We start from the raw sequence: 23,072 nt of genomic DNA on the forward strand, positions 1-23,072 counted from the left end.
GGTTCAGTTTCATTCAGCGACAAAGTAAATGACAATGTTATATAATTGTTTTGATTTGCTAGAGTATACCGGCTTTAAACATTTGGTGTCTAGTTTCTGTTTAATTTTAGGCACTGGCTACGGTTACATTAAAATGTAATAATAACAAAAAAGTTATTGTTACATTCAAGGAATTGTATAAATATACAATTCCTTGCTTAATTCTTCGATATGTACTTGATAATAATAATAATAATAATGATATTATTATTATTATTATTATTATTATCATTATTATTATCATTATTATTCAACCGTGACATAGTGTTTTTAAATAGTTTTTAAGTATAAATTGTTTTAATGTTCTTCAAGATACTACTACAGTTTAGTAGTGCCCAAAAAATATAGTTCTATAGATCGATGTTAAGAAGAAAAGTGTTCACTTCTATGTATTTAACTGCACACCTACCTTTATTACTGTCAATATGCTTTGAACAATGGATGAAGTGATTCCTATTACAAAATTTGTTTTGGGTGAAAAATTTAAAACTTAGGATGCGTTTGAATCGAAACTCAAACAATATCAAGACTCAAATTGTATACAGTTATACAAACGCAGTTCTAGTTCAAACACTGATATTGTAGAGTGGAAATGTAAAGTCTGCAAAACCGACATGCACATTGGTGCATCACTCGTTTATGATGGCTGCCTAGAGTGGTTTCACCAAAAATGCGTCGGTCTGAAACATGCTCCTAAAAACAACATACTGGATGTGTAAAAACTGCCATTGTAAATAAAATTTTAAAAATTGTATGCAATATTGTAATATTCAAATAAAAGTTTTCAAGTTTTATTTTAAAACATATTACAAGTCCCAGCATACATTGAAGTGCATTAACGTAACAATAACACAACGTAGCCGTAGACACAAATATTATTATTATCGGTTCCTTACCCAACACTGCATTCCGGCAATTAGTCTCCAATGTAATAATAACTTTTTTATTATTGTTACATTTCAATGTAACCGTAGCCAGTGCCTTAATTTTATCAAATGAATTTGATTTTTGACGTATAAAGCTTTATATTTATGGTTTTCAATCTCTGCATGATTATTAAGTTAAATCCAAGCGGTCTTGCATAATTTTAAGAGAGAGAGAGGCCTCATTGTGACTTTGAGATGAAGAACAGCAATATAAGCGCTGTTTCAATGCTTTTTTGTGTTTTTTTGCTGTGTATGTATGAAAAACTATTTATCACTTCCCCTAATAAATATTGCCGGAATGGCTTTGAGTGGGATTCCGTCTATGGGAACGATTCACAATGCGGGTACTAGCTCTTTATTCACACACAAGTCGGCAGTTCAATAGAATAAACATAAACAAATTGGTAAAGTCCAAATTCATTTAATAAAGTCCAAATATAAAATATCAGTGTTACAAATTAGTTATTTTAAGCCAAAAACAATATATATGATTGCGATGGAAAATCAGAACGCAGTTTATGTGCTCTCGTTGGCATATCCAAACGGAGTCCCTGATTATAAATTTATCTTTCTTTAAATACCAAATAAAGTTGCTATAACAACACAGTTTGTTGGGGTCATGTTGTAAACAGAAATTATATAATTAAGTGATTTAATTCATCAAAGATAATTAGGATAGGTGATCAATCCATCAATCAATTGAATTATGTGTGTATTTGATATGACCAAATAAAAGTTGCATAACGAACTTGTAAGATGTTTGCATAAACTTAGAGTTTAAAAGGTTATTGACAAATATAAATTTATAATCTTACATGTTTCAAATATTAACAAATATTTCGGACATTTAAAGTCATTGCGAATTTCGAGATCGTTACAATTGAATAAATAAAATATGCATGCTGCATACGAAATGTACACAATAGAAATCGATATAATAAGACAGTTTGAAATAGAAAATTAAGTACCAAAATAATGTTTGACATATGTTCCGATTTTGAGTCATGAATGGATACCCCATATCATTTGTTTTTCTATTATAGGTGTTTTTACGACCCTGATAACCAATTCGGTCTCACGCGATCGAGTCAAGGTCGAAAAGGCCTTAGTGAGCTTTGTTGTATTTTTCTCGTTGATGGTAAAAAAGGGGATTTGGAACATTGGAGCTTGATTTGCGATGTTTGGACCAAATGACTGAATTTATTTCATATTAGGGCCATTTCAAATGTCATTCAACTTTTACTTTAATCTAATTCATCACAGCGTAATATGCGTACTTTGAGGTTCTAACAAAATAAAGACTTTCTTTAATGAGATACTCTAAAAACTGCAATTTTTATATATTTCCAGTAATTTTCAAAACAACAAATTAAGGGCATTCTTTGCAAAAAATAAATTGCAAAATTTACTATTGCAAAAAAAACTAACATATTGTCTTTTAGATACAAATTTTACCAAAACAAAAGCAAACAGAAACAATTACTCAAAATAATGACTATATTTTCGTTCTTCAACACGATTCTGGATGAACTTCTATCAGTGCATACACTCATAACTCAAAGTTACATAAACTTCCGAAAGGTTACAAAACCAAAGAGGACTACATAAAACTACAAAAATCGACTAAGGTCAGCTATTTTACGGTAGTTGCAAACTTTTTAACTCAATGAATTACTTAATATACTGGAAATGTTAACAGTTCTAATATATCGCCTTAGTCATGCCAATACTAAAGTACTGTCAAAATTGCCGTGAACGTTATTGTTCAGCGCTGAATAACATTATTAGTCATTTTAAGTTTCAACTGTGGTGAAATTAAGCTTTGGTCACAACTGAAACTGATGAAAAAAATAACTTGCTCTCAAATTGGATGATAGTCATCTGTTATATGTTGTGTTCGCTTTTGTTTGTTGGTTAAACTTGCGTATAGCACACATCTTTTTATTCCTTTTATACCTTTAATATTTAACATATTGTATAAACCAATTTCACAATTTGATTAATCCCAATGCTATCTTTAAAACTCGTTTTTCTTTAAATGAACATTATGTAAGTTTCATTAATTATCCGTAGAATGCTCAGATATTTGTTTGTCGCCATTTCTATTTGTCCGTCACTATACAAACCTGTCAGAGCTGAACAATAAAGAGACAATATCCAGACTTTAAATGCAAATCATTCTTTCACGATTTTAGGATGAAGGTTATCTTTATTTTTTTTTTACCATTGAGCATTAGTGAATATAAAAATTATATACATAATTATGATGTAATTTACGGGCGTTTTAGATAACCTTAATTTTAATTAATTTGGAAATGAGAATTCATATCACACTCTACATAGATCCCGTCAATCTTTTTAATGCACTCATAGAGTGTATACCAATAAATTATTACTAAACAACGTATGATAGAAGGACTTGATTTCCATTTGCACAAACATGTTCTGAAATTACCTTCATCTAGTACGCACTGGAAAGCCCTTAAATACAAAATGTTGTTTAGAAAAAAAGAGTTATAACAACGTACAAACCATTTTCAAGATGTCAGATGATTCAGTGACCGAAGGTCTTTCACTTTCATAGTGCACATGGCGTCGTTTTCGTTTATGTATTGGCAGCTGATGGTTTACATCCACAACATGGCTGTGGTTGTGATGGTGTAAAGACTTAAATTCGGTTTCGTTGCTTCCTAGTATGCGATGGGCGTTAACAGAATCCTCTAAAATGATATTTCCTAATTCTATTCCATTCATTAAATGTTCAAAGCCTTCAAATGTCATTACTGTTTTATTTCCATACTTGTTAAAAAGGTTGTCTATGAAAATGTTTGAATCATGAGATTTTGAATGGTTTGTTGTCCGGAAATCCTCATCTTGACCATTATAGCTTGCAGACACGTGGTACGTATGTAAAAGATAACAAACTATGGCTGTATTGACAAAAGGAATTCTCTCCATCGTCGTAATGATATATGTATAGATATCGTAAAATCTTATGTTAATCTAATGTCGTTCCGTGTCACTGTCCATCATAAACTCAACGTATACCTGTAAGTGAAAATGGCCAATCATCTATTATAATGATATTTTACATGTGAGAGCATTTTAACAAATGTTCTAAAATGGAATATCCTAATTATTTTACCTGCTTTAACTGTTCAAAGTCTTTGATGTCATTTATATATAGTAATATTAGAAATGTTATATGGTAAATAGTGTAAATTAACAGAAATGCAAGTTTTCTCCTGCCGATGACATAAAACTGTAAAGTACAATTTTGGAGAAAAAGATACAAAAACTAATGTTTATAAAAAAAATCCTTTTTACCCTCAAGTCTTTCTCTAGTGGACAAAAAAAACCAAGCAAAGGCTCAGAACGAAAAATGTATATATATCACTTATTATTGAGATTATGATACACAGAATGCATAAACGGATCAACCAAAATCGTACAGGATCATTTTTGCCCTTAGGAGTTGCAACTTTATTTTGGGCACCAGTAATTATATAAGAGGAAGTAAATATTTTCGAAAACCACAATTGTTAAATCGCTTTGAAGTTCGAAAAAAAATATTGCTGTAGCACATGCATTACTATTTCTAAAGTTAATTTTATTTTTTAAAGAACGTGTGATATCATAAATAATTTGTTTATCAAAACAGTAAAGAAAGTTAAATAATCTAGTATTAATCAAAGCACAACTGTCAAGGTTTACTCCTGTAGTATTTTTAGGCGTTGAGAACCTTTGGCGACCCTATACATTAAAATGTCTATGATAAATACAACGTAATAGTGGGTGTAAAAGATGAAGCAAGCTGTTGTGAGTTCAATAATATACCCATTGAATTGACACTGATAAAGTAGTCTTAAAACATGATCATTTTAATAGTTTTTATTTGCTTTGAACTAGCCTTAAGTAGCTGCATGCAAGTACTCTCAGGTCTGTACTTTGAATCTTAAGTCACTTTGCTCATTGTTTTTGTGCTTTTGTTTTTATCTGATGACCCTTTTCAACTGATGTTTATAGTTTGTTCTTATGTTGAGGTGTTACACCACTGTCCCAGATCAGGGGAGGGTGAAGCGCCTGCAAACATGTTCAACCGCGCAACATTTTCTATGTGCATGCTCCAAGTCAGGAGCCTGCAATTCAGTGGTTATCGTTTGAATGTTTTATATTTGACAGGGTGAACCTTTTATAGCTTGCTATCGGTATGGTTTTTGCTCACTATTGAAGGCCATACGGTAACCTTAGTTAGTTGCTATTAATCCTATCGCATCTTCTTATTTTTATCTTAATACTTTAAAACTGAAATAACGGACAATTGAAACACAGGTATGAGTGAAAATATAAATCAAAATCGCAGCTTCTACTACCAATATCAAAGAATACAATATCAATATCTGCTGCTATAGAAATCATGCATTGTAACATTCTTCTATCGTCCCTTGTACTTCCTAGTGGATTTCATATAGCAACTCAATGAACAATGCATAAAACACGATCTTGTGTAATAAACACAGTCAATTTGTTAAAAAGAATTAAAAAGCAGAAAACATTTTATATTTTGTAATGAAATAACTATCCATTTAGGACAAATGGACACAGATGTGAACACTTACAGATAATTTTTCAACCAAAAGCATACATTTCTGGCTAGGTTTAATGTTGCTCTTATATGCATACAATTGATTTTTGGCTGTTAAATTTATACGATCAACTTACTTGCATTTTTTTTACACTTCCATGCAACTGTTCGAAACATAGGTTCTATGGAACAGTGTAGTTCCATGTAATTAGAAGCTATTATATAATCATTACCAAGTGCAAGTTATCAGTCCTTTTGCTATTTTTCTTATCGTAATGTATATAATTGTATACTTCATGTATTGTGATGAATCTCATATGTAATAACAAAGTTATAAAGAAAATATCTGTAAATCTTGACAATCACCTTTAAACTGAACTGTACTCGTCTTGTTTGAAGTATTTACCTTTATAATGCTTTTTCTTTCATTTGAAACAGATTTTTTTTATCTGATTTGTCAAAATGACAAGTGTGCATAATGATTTTATTGTTACAAATCAAATCCCAAACCCCACTATAACTCATTATGTAGAAACCACAGCACTATTTTAAAATATCTCTCTGTGAATAGTTTGATACCATAGGTCGTTATAATTAAATCTTGACCATTTAACTTTCACTTGTTTAATAAAGGGTACAACTGTCAACTTTGCTCAAGTCAGTAAACCCTTGCAATGCATAAAATGTAGCTTTACAATAAATATACATGTTTGAAAAGGATCTTTAGATTGTTTTTTATCATATATCAGATAAGTGAATTAGCGATCCGTAAAAATTCTTTATTGCCATGTTTTAAATATCTTAGATACACCGTATGGAGGTGCTCTTAATTGCAGGAAGCTAATACAGATAAGATGAATAGGTGTTCCGAATGAACAACAATTTAGCTTCCGAATATTCCTCCATAAACTATATTTCTAACTAATATATATGCGTGAACCCTCAGGGGTTCACGCAAAAATTATGTTCCAAATGTCTATCTACTGCAGTTATCTTTATAGACAACTTAGTTTCTCCTGGTTCGTATGTTTAAGATGTAAACAACAGCGTGATAAAATTCTCGATATATCTATTATACTTAGCACAGACTGAGAGATGTACATATCAATGGCTGTTACTATTTACCTCCCACGTAAATCTACATGACATGAAGTTAATGCGCTAAGATCATTCATGAAATTTCGCGGAATATTATTCATTTTGATTTTATACTTAAGATCTTATGCTTATCTTATTTTGTTATGCATTAGAATAGGAATAACGGTTCTGTAGTTTCTTTTTCAGTTTCAATTTGAACATAACGAAATTCACATAGTGTTTCAACATAGGTTACGATACATGTGGATTTACGTGGGAGGTAAATAGTTACAGCCATTAATATGTACATCTCTGAGTCTGCGCTAAGTATAGATATATCGAGAATTTTATCACAGCGAAAGAAGCACGTCATATAATGACAATTTTTCACCAAAACCGATGGTTTCATGTACAGTACATCAAACATTTTACTGGAATTAACATGTAAAAGCACGTGACGTTTAGCACGGTGAATATCACTTTTCGTTAAATGGATATCATCCGTTTAGGTCTCCTGAGCACCACTGAATCACATTTTGGCCAAAAGGGCACATATTCGGTTGTCCTACTGAAAATCCAATTCGTGTAGAAAAATCTACTAGAATCATGTGCAAAACAGTGTAGGCGAGACCATTGATTGGCGCGCTAAAATATCCCATTGACTGGGTCAGATTAGGTGAACGTTCGTCTGTAACGCCCACAACTCACGACGTATTTATTATAAACATTTAAACTGTGGGGTTGCCAAAGGGTTTCAGTATATATACGAACTACAGTGCACAGTATATTATATACATATTTTATTTGCGATCATAAAATGTACGAAGTCGTCCATTACTATGTAAATTGGGTCGATTAAAAAAAAAGCTGAAAATGTTTCTGTTGCCAAGGGTTTTTCACAAGTATAGTAGTTAGCAGAAAAGTTCACCAAACTATACATTTTACCTATTCAAAAACTTAAATGCAAATTCCACAAGGCTTGATCCAAATAGCCTTTTTATTGTCTAATAACTTGCAAGTACGAAAAAGACAGGTCAGAAGTATATTTTGTCTATATGTTTTGTGTACGCACACTTTTTAAAGTTGATCATGCATTCGTTCTAAAATAAAATTTTGACCAGATAAAAGTTAAAAGATGACATAATTGGACAACCGCAATTGTTAAATCGCTTTGACGTCCGAAAAAAAAGATAATAATCAACACATGCATTGTAACTTTTAAAGCCAGTTAAATCCTTTTTTTTTTGCTGAAAGAACGTGCGATATCATAAAAATTTATTATCAAAACATAACGAAAACACAAGTAAAGAGCGTTTAAGTATTCAATATAAATCAAAACACAAAGGTTATTCCTGATTAGTTTTTCGAATTATTTTATTTAGGCATTGAGACCCTTTGGTGACCTCACAGTTTAAATGTCTATAATAAATACGTCGTGAGTTTTGGGCGTTACAGACGAACGTTCACCTAATCTGACCCAGTCAATGGGATATTTTAGCGCGCCAATCAATGGTCTCGGCTACACTGTTATGCACATGATTCTATTATAATACCAAAATAGAATAATATGGCTTATTTCCAAACACATGATCAAAGAATAAATGCTTCAAAATAGCTTAAAATCGCAATTTGACACATTTTAGAAATTATTGAGTAGCTATACGAATAAAATGTATAAGAAAAACAGACCTAACCACACCTAATTTTTATTGGAAATAAAATATTTGTTCCATATTGGTATTATCCTAATAGGTTTTTCTATATGAATTGGGGGGCCTCGGTGGCCGAGTGTTCTAAGTGGTTACTACTGTAATCACTAGCCAGTCAACACTGAGTTCGAACCCCGCTCTTGCGGGTGCACTCGAATCCAATCTTAATTGACTAGGATTGTCAGTTTTCCTATCGAAGGTCGGTGGTTTTCTCCGGGCACTCCGGCTTCCTCCACCAATAATAAACTGCTTCGCTGAGCGCAGCTGGATACGCCCGCAGAGGTCCAACCCTGAACAGTTGGGGCAAAAATGGACACAATATTCAAGCTTGATACTGGTCTGAATTTGGATTGTAATTAAATATTTGACATATTATAGGTTTTTGAATAAATGTAGTCAAAGAACTTGAAATTGGTTATATGAATTGAATTTATATTCAATTAAAGATTTCTTGCTGTTGAGCAATACACTGTGCCATTGCGCAATACTTAGTAAATCTGTTGTCAGACTATAAACAAATAAAGTTCAATTAATTCTCAATGTCATATTAGAAATTTATGAAAATGTAAAGGGAGCTTATATTAATAGATATAAACAATTCACCAAAGTTTCATGAGAATTGCTGACAGCATTTTTGAGTTATTGTCTGAAAACTGGAAAATCCCCTCCTTTTTTAATGAATAAAACCCCATAACTCAGAAATGATAAATGAAAAATTTATAAAATTCTAAACGGAGCTTGCATCAATAGATATATAAACAATTCACCAAAGTTTCATAAGAACTGCTGAAAACATTTTTGATTTTTTGTCTGAAAACTGGAAAATCCCCCTTTTTTTATGGATAAAACCCTGTAACTCGGAAACGTCAAATCTAAAATATATAAAAATCGAAAGAGAGCTCATGTCAATAGATATAAACAATTCACCACAATTTCTTGCAAGTTGGTGAAAGCATTTTTGAGTTATTGTCCGAAAACTGGAAAATCCCCCTTTTTTTAATGAATAAAACCCCATAACTCGGAAACATAAAATCTAAAATTTATAAAAATCGACAGGGAGCTCATGTCAATAGATATACACAATTCATCACAATTTCTTGCAAGTTGGTGAAAGCATTCTTGAGTTATTGTCCGAAAACTGGAAAATCCCCCTTTTTTTAATGAATAAAACCCCATAACTCGGAAACGTAAAATCTAAAATTTATAAAAAACGAAAGGGAGCTCACGTCAATAGATATAAACAATTCACCAAAGTTCTATGCAAATTGGTTAAATCTTTTTTGAGTTAATGTCCGACATGTTGACGACGGACGGACAGACGTACAGACGGACGGACGGACAGACGGACAGACGGACGGACGGACAGACGGACAGACGGACAACGGTATACCATAATACGTCCCGTAAACGGGCGTATAAAAACTGGCCGCCACGAAATAGCCCAAACACGGTGCTTAAAAGTGGCGTTAAAACACCAAAAATCAAATCAAATCTATATGAATTGGATTGTGACTAAAACAACATATTCACCTAAAGATAGGTGATTTTCTCCGCGCTTATTATAACGTCAGGACTCACGTTCTCTTACATGTAAGGTAATTTAGGGACCATATTTAATTCTTATTAGCCAATAATCTTGATAAGATATAGTGTAGAAATTCAAAATAAAAAGTAGGTTTTTAGCGAGAAATAATTCAAAAAGGGAGACCTTTATTCTTATTTTTTTTAATCAAGATATACTTTATTTTTATCAGTATATCACAGACGACACAAAGGTGAAAAGCATGATAAAAGTACTAAACAATATTATAAACTTAGGGAGCTACCATTTGATTTTTATTGGGGGGTTGGGGGGTTGGCTAGGATGAAATTTGAAAAAAATAGGCAGAACAGGAGTTTTGAGTAAAAAAAAAGGCAGGATGAGATTTTTTTCAAAAAAAAGGCAGGGTTTTTTTTTGGCCTTTCAATTTTTTTTTTGTATACATATATACTTTAAAGTAACACAGTAAACCCTGTTCGTCATAGTTTCAGATAATTACTCGTCAAAATGTAATACTAAAACTATAATAAGGAATGATTATATATACATATAATATCTATGTTATATGAATTAAAGGCGCAATTATTATACAAGACAGCAATCCGCCGACCAAAACCAATAACAACAACAATGATAAATGGTTCTATTGATTTTTGAAAAACTGATTCACTGAGACTAAAAACTATGAATACAGACCTTGTCAAAATATGAACAGGATACACTTTCTTGGAATGTCGATAAAATTACATAATTACCACGCCCTGCAAAAATTGTAATTCAAACAAAGTAACAAGATAGCTATTCTTTATACTATTGATAACCATCACTTGGCGCGCTCAGATCATCAATTGACTGGGTGAGATAAGGTAAACATTCCTCTGTAAGGACTATGACATTTGCGCCAATTTTGAAAATATCATTGTTTTGGCGCGTTTTTAATTGCGCCAATTATCAATTTTTCATATGCGCCAATTTAATTTGAACAGTAAGATCTGATACATTTCAGACTGTAAAAGAACAAACAACGGCCCCGAATCGTTTCACTCGCACTACAATGAACAGTTTTACTCACACCACCCGAATATTTACATTTTTATAGATGTCATAAAGAAGTCCAGGCAAAAACTTATGTAAAATTCAGATCTCTCGAATCAGCCAGCAGCCGTAAGAAAACATAAAAAGGAAAAAATGTCATTTGTTTGTGAAAAGTATCGGATATATTCTGAGAAGGATATCACAAGGTGGCAGTTCATCAGAATTGTTGCATACACAGTCTCAGCTAGGACAGATAATGTGTTTTTTACGTCAAACTGTAACTATTTTATTTGAAAAGTGCTATTTTACGTGTTATGCGTATAGTTTTAGAAACTTTTACAATAAACTTATCATGCTTGTAATCCTACTTCCACTCCCCGTGGTGAGCAGGGGCAAAATGGCAGGCGGAAGTTTTTTTTATTATTATTATCAATAAATTGTGTATAACTTATATGTCTCTTGACTTGTGTTAACCTGTAAATTGGTGCAAATGATAATTTTTTTTTGCGCAAATGAAGTGTATGCAATTGGCATTTATTTTATGAAATGGGACAAATTCAATTCAATATCTAATCAAAGTACTGAAGTACTGAACATCGGATGACCACAAGTTCTTGAGGATGGTCAAAAGCACTTGTCTCAGAAAAAAACAACATATCTCTATACCTGAAACTGAGGTTAATGTACAGAGATATATTTTTTTCTGAGACAAGTTCGTGCGTGGATGATGAATAAATGACAGGAAATTCAACTTCACCGTAATAACTATTATATTGTAGTGATACAAATCAGTATACACTGATTTGTTGTTTATATTATATTAAAATAACAGTTACATATATATATGATTTGAATCCATTTGTATATCATTCTATTCTACTATTCTAAAAATAGTGCAATGCAAGTGCATGGTGGACACTTTTCTGTAAAAATTCGATTTTTCTAAGATTGGATACGAGTAGGCATTCATATTTTCCCGCAAAACAATTACAGAGTTACCGGTCCTTGACGGTATTTTCACAAAACGTTCAAAAATATTCTTCCGCATGCTTTAACACAATTTTTCGGTACGTGTGCATTGATATTATCAATGATTTTTTACTTATATATATATATCTAACTACAAAACATTTTCATATTATTAATTTATGTTGTAAACAAAAATATTTTTATCGGTATTCATTGAAGAGATGTATTTATATCAAACGATAAGGAATGTTATTTTGCACTCGTTTATGTGCGCATATTTATCATGTTTATAGATCGGTTACAAACCCAAAACTAATTTACATAATGGAAATCTAGGCGATAGCAATACATCGGAATGACCTCAAGGTCATAAATAAGTATGTGTTACAGTAATTTATTTACAAATGAACAGGTCCGAACCGGAAAGCTAAAACAAAATTAAAATATAGCATTGCCAACATTCATCTGACTGACTTGGCAATCGGACTAGGTATTGAAAAATATCATCATTGTTTTTTCCCATGCACATACATGAGTAATATCTGTATTCTTCATCCACTCAACTTTTAATCCCACATGAACATTGATGAATATCATATTTATTTTGGGTTTATTATTTTGTACAGAAATGAGGCGGTTATTTTTCTCGTTTTTTTTCATGTCGAGGCCTTTTGTAGCTTGCTGTGCGGTATGGGGTTTGCTTATTGTAAAAGGTCGTACAGAGGCCTATAGTTGCTAACTTTTACGTCCTTTGGTACCTGGTGGGAGTTGTCTGATTGGCAATCATACCACATCATCTGATTTTATGTGCAGTTATGCCTGTAAGACTAAAAGGCCTTACAACGAAATCATGTTTGTTTGGACTAATAAGAATGACCGTTTGGTCGATAAATGAGCTGTCGGACTGTATAGAAGACCCCTTGAACACGTGTACAAAATGTATTAAACAAATAATAGAACGGATGCATAGTTGTGTGTAGCAATTGATTATTCTACTGATGTAGTGAACAACAATATAAATGTATATTCTTAGCACAAAGGATGGCCGAGTGGTCTAAGTAATCGAACTACTGTATCACTAGCCTGTTAACACTGAGGTTGTTCGAATCCCGCACGAGGCAGGTGCGCTCGACTCCAATCTTATTTGACTAGGATTGTTAGTTTTCCTACCGAAGGTCGGTGGTTCTCTCCGGGCCCCCGGCTTCCTCCGCTAATATAAACTGACCGCCACGAAATAGCACAATATTGATGAAAGTGGCGTTAAACACAATCAATCAGTTAATCAATCTTAGCTCAAAACAATACCATACATAACATATTATATTGATAAGAAAAGCTTCGATGTTCGATTCACAAGTTGGCAATATGGATTTAAATTGTTTATAATTGTTATGATTTACACAACGTTACTTTTTGAGTTGTGTAGTACTTCAATATCCAAGACAAAAAGATGATATGAGTCTATTATATGACTGAACGACTCAAACGATGATTCATGCGAACATATCTAGTCTAAAGGAAGAAAATGATTTTTTTTTCATTGACCGGAGCTCTTTTCACAAACAAATATTATGCTTTAAATAAATGGTAGGTTGTTCTTAAATGATCAAAACGTGAGAGTATTTTTTTCTCGTAAGATATTTTGTAAAATAACCCTATCAACTTAAAATAGGAAAACAACACGTTAAATAATTTCATGCATCCAAACCGCTTTTCTGGATTTACCTTCATCAGGAACGCTCAAAGCCGAATACTTGAAAGCCGAGGATGTATAAGTACCGAAGCAGTTGAAGAGCTAGTTTTTTACAATGAAAATCGAAATGTATAAATGTATTTTTCGATTATTTAACTGTATTAGCTCTGAACATTTATTATTCTTTAAAATGAAACTGTTGGGTGTGCTGATATAAAGAATATTGAAAAAAATTCTTTTAAAGTTATGTGAAAAGAAAGTTTCATTTTATGTATTGAAATGTGTAACAAGAAATTATTTAAATCCCCACTGGAAGGCCCTATATTAACAAGATACGCATTGGGGTTGTCCACACTGTTATGGTTTTACCCATATAAACCGATTTCGGTGTTTCATACGAGATCAAGATTCACTGGTTATGTAAATATGAATAAAGCAAACATTTGACATGATACGAAAATGATGTGTAAAGGGCCTCCGTACATCTGTACCAAAAGTTACTTTGGTGATCATGTGACCCTAGTCATATTTAGATTTTTAAATAATGTCAATATTTGTCACTCAAAAATAGTTGGTTTTAGTACACGTCTTACAATATAAGTATATATTTTTTTTAACCATTTTAAAAACGAAAAAAAAAAGAAGTGAAAACCCATCTATCATTGTTATATTTGATTTCATCCGATAAATCGTAAGATATGAATCGCCATCATAAATAACAATAGCAAAGTCTCGGAAATGATATTCAAATTGTAGCTTGTCAGACAACAAAACTAACTACTAAGTAATCGGTTATCAGAAATATGAAGAAGAAATATGCATTTTACTTATTAATAAACTTTTGAATTTGAAATGATAAAGTTTTATCCAGTATAATATCCGGATTATTTGGGTTTCAATTTAAAAAAACTGAAGGGTAATACATGGTCAGTTTGGGAGGTAACATATCGCTGTGTCACTGCTGTTAAAAATATGTCTAATTAGACTGCTAGTACATTGTAATACACGTTTAAATCCCACCAATGGAGATTTCGAACTGTTTGTCCCAACAGGTAATAATAAGCAAGGTTGTATTTTGTTATTAAAGCACTACTGAGAATCAAGGATTTATAAAGTAAGATAAATCCTTGTGAGAATTAACCCGTTTTAATCATAATAAAAGTGGTTCGTTAAAATTCACAATATAACGTTGTTTCCTCACCCCAAATTATTAAAAAAAACAAGCATTCATATGGCGGGACCTTATATAGCCGATTATACGGTATGGGTTTTTCTCATTGTTGAAGGCCGTACGGTTGCCTATAATTGCTTACACCCACTTCATTTGAACTTTGGTGGATAGTTGTTTTATTGGCAATCATACCACATCTCCTTTTTTGATATTGGATATTTTGTTTCCATCGGTATTTGATAACATTTTTAAGTAAAAGATTAACAAATATGTAGAAAGAAACATAATAGTTACGTCAATAGTCAATGCTATCACAACAAAAATTGAAATGAGTATTTTATTTGCAACTTAAACCGAATTATTTTATAATTTTATTCAAGAAATAAACATGAGCAGCCAAACTGATGTCAGAAACTAGAGATCAGGGTGGACACAATATATATCAAAAAGAGAACTATGTGTTAAATGACAGCATACATTAGTTTTATAAAACGATTATTAAAGAGAATTGGATATTTAACCGGAAGTGTTTTTTCGCGGGATCAAAATCCTTATCTTGATAAAACCTAGCGGAATTTTGAAAAAAAAATCTAAAGACACACTGTGAAAAAATTTCAATAAATTATAATATTGCATACAACAATGAAATCAAAAAGTTATTTAGTGCTTTACTTACATAATTGTAGAAAATAATTTTCAGACAATATTACAAAATTTACATTTATGTTAATGTTATTTGTTTTTTTTTTTTGCCTCGTTTTGACCTTTTCTGTAACGTCAACTGTAACTGATTTTTACAGTTTGTTACACAACTCTCCTAGGTTAGGGGGAGTTGAGCGTTTATAAACATGTTTGGGACAGCCACATTCTGTATGTGCCTTTCCCTAGATGTCAGGAGCCTTTAGGTGTCAGACCACCAATTCACCCATTTTAATTAAGAACGTATGTAAACGTAGCCCTTCCCTGACAAAAAATAGTGCTTTTGATGTCATTGTTTACTTTAACTAACAAACAAATTTGCAGAAATGAAAGTGTTGGTGAACGAGAAATATATTTAGACCATTGTGACCCAAAATTTACTTGTCCATGAGTTTGCATTAAAAATTATGGATTAATGCGCTCCATACTATACTTATTTAAGATTTTAAAAAAACCAGTGGTTATTTTAAGTAGTAGTTACCTTCAGAAAAATTGGCATGTAGAAAGGATATACATCGTTTCTATGAAGTTAAACTTACGGTAAAATATTTAGAAAGCTGTGAAAATTGAAAAATTTGGTTGAATAGATAGGGATTTTTGAATTGGTGGTTTGACACCCAGTTCAGTGGTCGTCGTTGGTTTAATCATTGTCATATTTGTTTTGAGTGAATTATTTTGTTAAAACTTAGGCCGTTAGTTTTCTCGTTTGAATTATTTCACATTTTTTTTTCATGTCGGGACCTTCTGTAGCCGACTATACGGTATCGGTTTTTCTCATTGTTGAAGGCCGTTCAATGACCTATTATTGCCTATATCCACTTATTTGAACTCTGGTGGATAGTTGTCTTATTGGTTATCATACAATATCTCCTTATATTTATATATAGTTGGAAGTAAAGCTATGTTTTGTCTTTCAGATACAAGTGTATATGCAGGAATGTTGATATGATGAATCGAAAATTTAACAAATGTTCCACGGGTGTGAAGATTTAACTTTTCAGTCTTATTGTATAAATGTCTATTGTATATACCAATGGTCTAAATATAATTCTGCCTCTTTAAATACAATGCGTGTTTAACATTTAACAGAAAAAAATAAAGCATACATTGTTTGTCAAAATTTCAATACCACAAATAATAACTATTGTATAATGAGGACTTTATTGCAATTAGCATGAACACAGGGAAAATTTTTACAATGTTAATAAACTGCTTCGCCGAGCGCAGCTGGATACGACCGCAGAGGTCCAACCCTGAACAGTTGGGGCAAAAATGGACAAAATATTCAAGCTTGATACAGGTCTGAATTTGGATTGTAATTAAATATTTGACACATTATTGGTTTCTGACACAGAATAAATGTAGTCAAAGAACTTGAAATTGGTTGTATGATTTGAATTTATATTCAATTGAAGATTTCTTGCTGTTGTGCAATACACTGTGCTGTTGCGCAATACTTAGTAATAAAATTGAGAATGGAAAGGGGGAATATGTCAAAGCTACAACAACCCGGCCAAAAAGCCTGTTTTCAGACTATATACAAAGAATAAGCAAAATAAATTGTGACCCCCAATTTTTTTCTTTGGAAAATTGACGATTTCTTAAATCTTGAGGGACAAAAAATTGAACCCCCCAAAATTTTTTTTTTACCCCTGTGGCACCGTTAAAGTCCACAATTCATCTAAAGTCCACAACACCGCTATAGTCCACAACAAATTTCCGCTAAAGTCCATAACGCCGCTAAAGTCCACAAACTTTCCGCTAAAGTCCACAAAATGACCTCCGCTAAAGTCCACAAAATGACCTCCGCTAAAGTTCACAAGAAAACGCCGTTAAGGTCCACAATAACAAGTTCCGCTAAAGTCCACAAAAAAGCACTTCATAAATTTGATCTTTGTATTGCGATTTTCTATCAATCAAACAGACAACATTTCTGAAAAGTTATCAAGCTATGGTGCTCTTTTTTGTATTTTTTAGTAAACATTTGTACATCCACAAGAAACTCCAACATAGCGTTCTCTTTAATAATAAGTATATGCTGGAGACACTGCCAATCTTGAAACCTATATTTGACATTGAAATTTCCTTTGCAAATATCTATAAAACATAAGAAAGAAATCCATTCAGTGTGTAGGCTCCGCAGCAGCCAAAACGGTCCGTTAATCTCAAAAATAGACTTTAAACCATACTGCTCTTGTTTGAAATCAAAATAATGATAAAGAATTCCACACAAGCATTTTGTGGTGCTAAGCAGATTTCCATGACTCACTTGTTTGCATTTTTGTTTGGTTTTCAAAAAGGAAAATGTATTTGTTTCAGAATGCGTTGAAGATGAATTGAATAAACTATACTCGGATGCGATTCTGTATTGTGTCTTACCCATGATGAGTACAAGTCTATTTATCGAAAACAAATATATAGTTTACATTATACAGTACGGAATAAGTAAATTGTCAATACAAAATAAGGAGATGTGGTATGATTGACAATGGGACAACTCTCCACCAAAGTTCAAATAAAGTGAGTGTAAGGAATAAGACAACAATTTGTTGTTTTAAATAAGAGAGTGCAGAACAATAAAGAAGTAGTTAATAAGGATTGGAGTCGAACGCCCTTGCTTCGAGCGGGGTTCATCGAATTTATAACCTTGGTGTTGACATCCTAGTGATTATTTTAGATACACTTCCTAGATCGCTCGCAAACCAGGCATAGGAAATTATATAACTAATAGAAAAAATATATAACTAATAGAAAAAATATGTGGTATGATTGCCGATGAGAAAATTCTCTACCAGAGAATTGAACAACTATTATAGATCACCGTACGGCCCTCAACAATGAGCAAAATCGATACCGAACAGTAAGCTATAAAAGAACCCGAAATAAAAAAAAGGGTTAAACAATTCAAACGAGAAAAGTAACGGCCTGATATAATTACATAACAATAAACGGGAAAATAATATGTTATTCAGAAACTACGACATCTATCGAGTTACAGGCTCCTGACTTGGGACAGGCACATACAGAATGTGGCGAAGTTAAACACATAGAGTGCGTTTCTTTCTAACACAAACGATGCAAACGGCTAAGCGCGCACATGTTTTGATCATTTGTTTCTAACATACGTTTGCAAAGTTTACATAAACTTTGACAAACTATGCACTCGCTAAAAATGCGTCTACAGTTTGTCGTTCGTCGTTTGTTAGTACAAACGCTACATTTGTTTCTAACTTCAACTTTGAATCAATAATCTGCACGTGTTTTTTCCGCTTAAAACAAACACTGGAGCAATCTGCAAAAAGACAAACAATGCAGTGAAATCTTCACCCAAGTGCCTATCATAGCATATAAACGTAACAAAAACATAAAAGAATACCCCCTTCCATAAAAAATAATATTTGAAGAGAATTTTCTTTTGAGGAAAAAAATTGCCCCCCCCCCCCCCAAAAAAAAAATTTAACCCCCCCCCCCCCCCCCCCCCCTTTTTTTCCAAAAAAAATTAATTTTGAAGAAATTTTCTTTTTGTAAAATGTGGTACAAATTAAGAGACATCCATACACTTAAACACAAGTTATTGTCTGAAAACTAGAAAAATGCTTGTTTTAGACCCTTTTTGGCCCCCAATTCCTGAACGGTTTGGGCAATTACCCCCAAAATGAATCCCAACCTTCTACTTGTGGTATTGAACCTTGTGGTACAATTTCAGAGCAATCAAAATACTTATACACAAGTTATTGTCCTGAAACTAGAAAAATGCTTGTTTTTGGCCCCTATTTCCTAAACGGTTGGGACCATCACCTCAAAAACAATATCAACTTTCCTTTTGTGATATTGAACCTTTATTTCATAGAGATCCATACACTTAAACTAAAGTTATTGTCTGGAATCCAAATGTATGATTTGAATTTATATTCAATTGAAGATTTCTTGCTGTTGTGCAATACACTGTGCTGTTGTGCAATACTTAGTTAATCTGTTTTCACACTATATACAAAGAATTAGCAAAATAACTTGTGACCCCCCAATATTTTTCTTTGGAAAATTGAGTTTCTTAAATCTTGAGGTAAAAAAATTACCCCCCCCCCCCCCCAATTTTTTTTTTACCTCCCCTCAAAATAAGATATTTGAAGAGAATAAAAAATTGCCCCCCCCCCCCCCTTTTCCAAAAAAAAATAATTTTGAAGAAATTTTCTTTTTGTAAAATGTGGTACAAATTAAGAGACATCTATACACTTAGACAAAAGTTATTGTCTGAAAACTAGAAAAACGCTTGTTTTATATCCTTTTTGGCCCCTAATTCCTGAACGGATTGGGCAATTACCCCCAAAATGAATCCCAACCTTCTATTTGTGGTATTGAACCTTGTGGTACAATTTCAGAGCAATCAAAATACTTATACACAAGTTATTGTCCTGAAACTAGAAAGAAGTGTAAGGGAGGTAAATCCAAACATACACAACATTGTACTTTAAATGTTTTTGGATTACCTCCCTTACACTGCTTTTAAATTGTCCATTAACCAGGAAATCCTTGTTTTTCCCCCTTTTTTGCCCCTAATTCCTAAACAGTTTGAGCCATAACCCCCCAAAGCCAATCCTAACAATCCCGTTGTGGTATGGAAACTTGTGGTATAATTTCAGAGATCCATACACCGTTCCACAAGTTATTGTTATTATTTTTGGCCCCTAATTCCTAAACTGTTAGGACTATAACCCCAAAAATCAATCACAACGGTCGTATAAAAAGCAGTCTTTGAAAACAAGAAAACTATTTAAATACAAGTATATGCATTTTATTGGTATTTGAAAAAAAACAAAAGAAAACTTAAGACGTATGCAAAATATACAAGTTTTCTAAATATAGATCTCACAAACGGTGATTAAAGACATCGTTTATTGAAGTAAAAAAGGGAGAAATAGAAACCATTTTATTCAAAATTTTATAAGAAGGTATACAATGAGAAGAGTTTTTTCTTAGACACATTCTTCAAAGCAGTAAATTTCAGTGAATCACGATGATACACTTTCATTACAATTACGTATCGAGTCTATCTAGACTACAACAAATATACATTATTTTCTTTTCATCAAACAGCCCAACGACAAAAATAACCAAATGGTAGTTGTACAGTCTAGTTTTTTATTGCGCCATGTGTACTTTTTTTTACTCAAAGCAATTTAAGATTCGTAAAGTAAGAAAATTTCTGTAGATACTTTGTTTTTGTCCAGAATAAAATTTGATAAAGTAGTATACATTGGCATTTCTGAAATACGAATTAAAAAAAAATCATATTAATTTCATAGCTTTAAAAGTACTATCAAACCGATCCTTTTTGCGTCTTGTTAAACATAAACATAGCAATTATGATTCAATGGATACTTTTTTTGTCCAGAATAATTTTTGATAATACAAAGTGTATATTAAGATACATTATTAATCGAATATTTTGTGATTCGTTAAAACTTGATCACATGTACAATTGTATTATACAGTACATGTTACTAAAAATACATTCTAGAAATCCCCAGTTTTACATTGTTTATGCAGTAGTTATTGATTAATAATATAATATTAGCCTTTGGTTGGGGTCAATACATTTTCTTCACAGTATATACATTTGGAAAAAAAACATAGTTTGATTGCATCATATACTGAAAAATCAAAATTTATGTTATCATAACAATATAAAACTGCTTGTTTAACTGCCAGTGACAAACATTTCAGACATAGTCAGAACGATTTCTAGGTCCAAATCACGGTAGGTATAGTGTCCGGCTAGGATCGTGGTTTTTCGAGTGAATCTGTCCATTTTTTTCGAGTGTAGATCGGGCTTTTTCGAGTGACAAAACATGCGATCAGGTCAATTAACTGATAATTCGTAATTATAAAAGTTTTTTACGTGACTACCCAAAAAGGTATTTCTGACTTTAAAAAATGACTTTTCTAGTATATAAATGTAATTTAATGAATGAAAATATCATATATTCTCAATAAATCACCAAAAAATATTACTACATTGATCAAAATTAATCTTTTTCAATTTAATGCAAATTTTCTGTTCGGAAAACGTTCTACCACAACTTTCCAGTATTAAATTAGAAATTATTGAATCCTTTATAAAAAGGTCTTAAGAACATAGTGCAGGAGACTCATAATCTTTTCAACTTCATTTAATGGTATTTTTGTTGTCACAGTTAATAATGTTTTTCGTGGTGAACCCCGGAGTTTTTATACGGTACGTATTATGGTATACCGTTGTCCGCCCGTCGTCAGCATGTTGGACAATAACTCAAAAACGCTGTAACCAATTTACATGAAACTTCTTTGAATTTTTTTATCTATTGAGGTATCCTCCCTTTCGAATTGTATAAATTTTAGATTTTACGTTTTCGAGTTATATGATTTTAGTTAACAAACTAGAGGCTCTAAAGAGCCTCTGTCGCTCACCTTGGTCTATGGGCTGCAGTGCATATTAAACAAAGGACACTCTACAACATTAAAGACAAGAATAGAATTCATGGCAAAATTCTCTGTTTTGGTGATGGTGACTTGTTTGTAGATATAACTTTACTGAACATTCTTGCTGTTTACAGTTATCTCTATCTATAATGTAAAAAATGTTTGCGTTGCACATGATCTGCTATCCTTAACATTAAAAGGCAGTTATTAAGCTGCTCAGATTGTGATCTGTTCAACAGCAATTAAAACTCTAGACGTATATATCCGAGCATCACGGGACGACACAATGTAAAAGTTAACGGACGACGACAGACGCCAAGTGATGAGAAAAGTTCACTTGACCCTTTAGGGCCAGTTGAGCTAAAAAGGGGTGATTTTACAGTTTTCGGACAATATTTTTAAAGAAGAGTTTTTTTGAAACTTTGGTGACTGCTTTATATAGATTAAGGTTACCTCATTTTGGTTTTTTTAATAACTTTTTGATATGACATTGAGAAATTATTTATAGGTTTCATAACGAGTGATAATGGATATCGCTGATATCAACTCGAGTTATTTAATTTCAATATAATATTAAACGATGCTCCGGCGAGTTTATTATTACTATTTGAATTTAATAACAAGAGGAAATTACTTACTTACTTACTCACTTGAATTAAATAACGAGAGTTGATATCAAGCGATACCCCATTCTCACAAGTTGTTAACCCTATTTGTCTTATGGTCAACACTCTCATTGTGTCAAATTAAAATTCCACAAATCGATGGTATAGTATTTTGCACATGAAATGTACATTGTCGTAACCTTTGATGGTCATCAATAACCTAACGAATAGCCAATGGAAATGCCTTAATATTGTCTTATGATGCTGGATAAGCAAATCAAATCAACGCAGATTTTCGTATCACACTCTGTGCAGTGTGATATGGGAAAATGTCTATTCATGAAAGAAATATATAATAAGCCACAACCACAAGAGAATGAACTTTATTCTTTGAAAACGTGACGGGCGTATCATGCGCCCATGGCGCAGCTGTTTATTAAAAAACGGAGCAAGAAACCTACTGGACAGCAGAGAAGAATCAGAGAAATGCATTTGTTTTTGTTAGATATATTTCTATTTGTATCCATCTGATGAGTTAAGCCTTTTTCAACTGATTTTTATAGTT

At 32.3% G+C, this 23,072-nt stretch overlaps 1 protein-coding gene across 2 annotated transcripts in view; it reads right to left on the minus strand.

Annotated features, from left to right (window-relative positions):
• The window catches only part of LOC127730056 (zinc transporter ZIP10-like), a 59,427-nt gene that overhangs the window by 13,561 nt on the left and 22,794 nt on the right, over positions 1-23,072 (minus strand). The window contains exon 2 of one of the 2 annotated variants that reach the window (XM_052238104.1): positions 3,498-4,013. In XM_052238104.1, the coding sequence (XP_052094064.1) occupies positions 3,498-3,923 (426 nt within the window). In that variant the 5' untranslated portion in view covers positions 3,924-4,013. Of the gene's footprint in view, positions 1-3,493; positions 4,014-23,072 lie in introns of both variants that reach the window. The other variant, XM_052238105.1, reaches the window with a different exon arrangement.

The sequence above is a fragment of the Mytilus californianus genome, unplaced genomic scaffold (assembly GCF_021869535.1).
Source record: "Mytilus californianus isolate M0D057914Y unplaced genomic scaffold, xbMytCali1.0.p SCAF_2, whole genome shotgun sequence".
NCBI classification, from domain to species: Eukaryota; Metazoa; Mollusca; class Bivalvia; order Mytilida; family Mytilidae; genus Mytilus; species Mytilus californianus.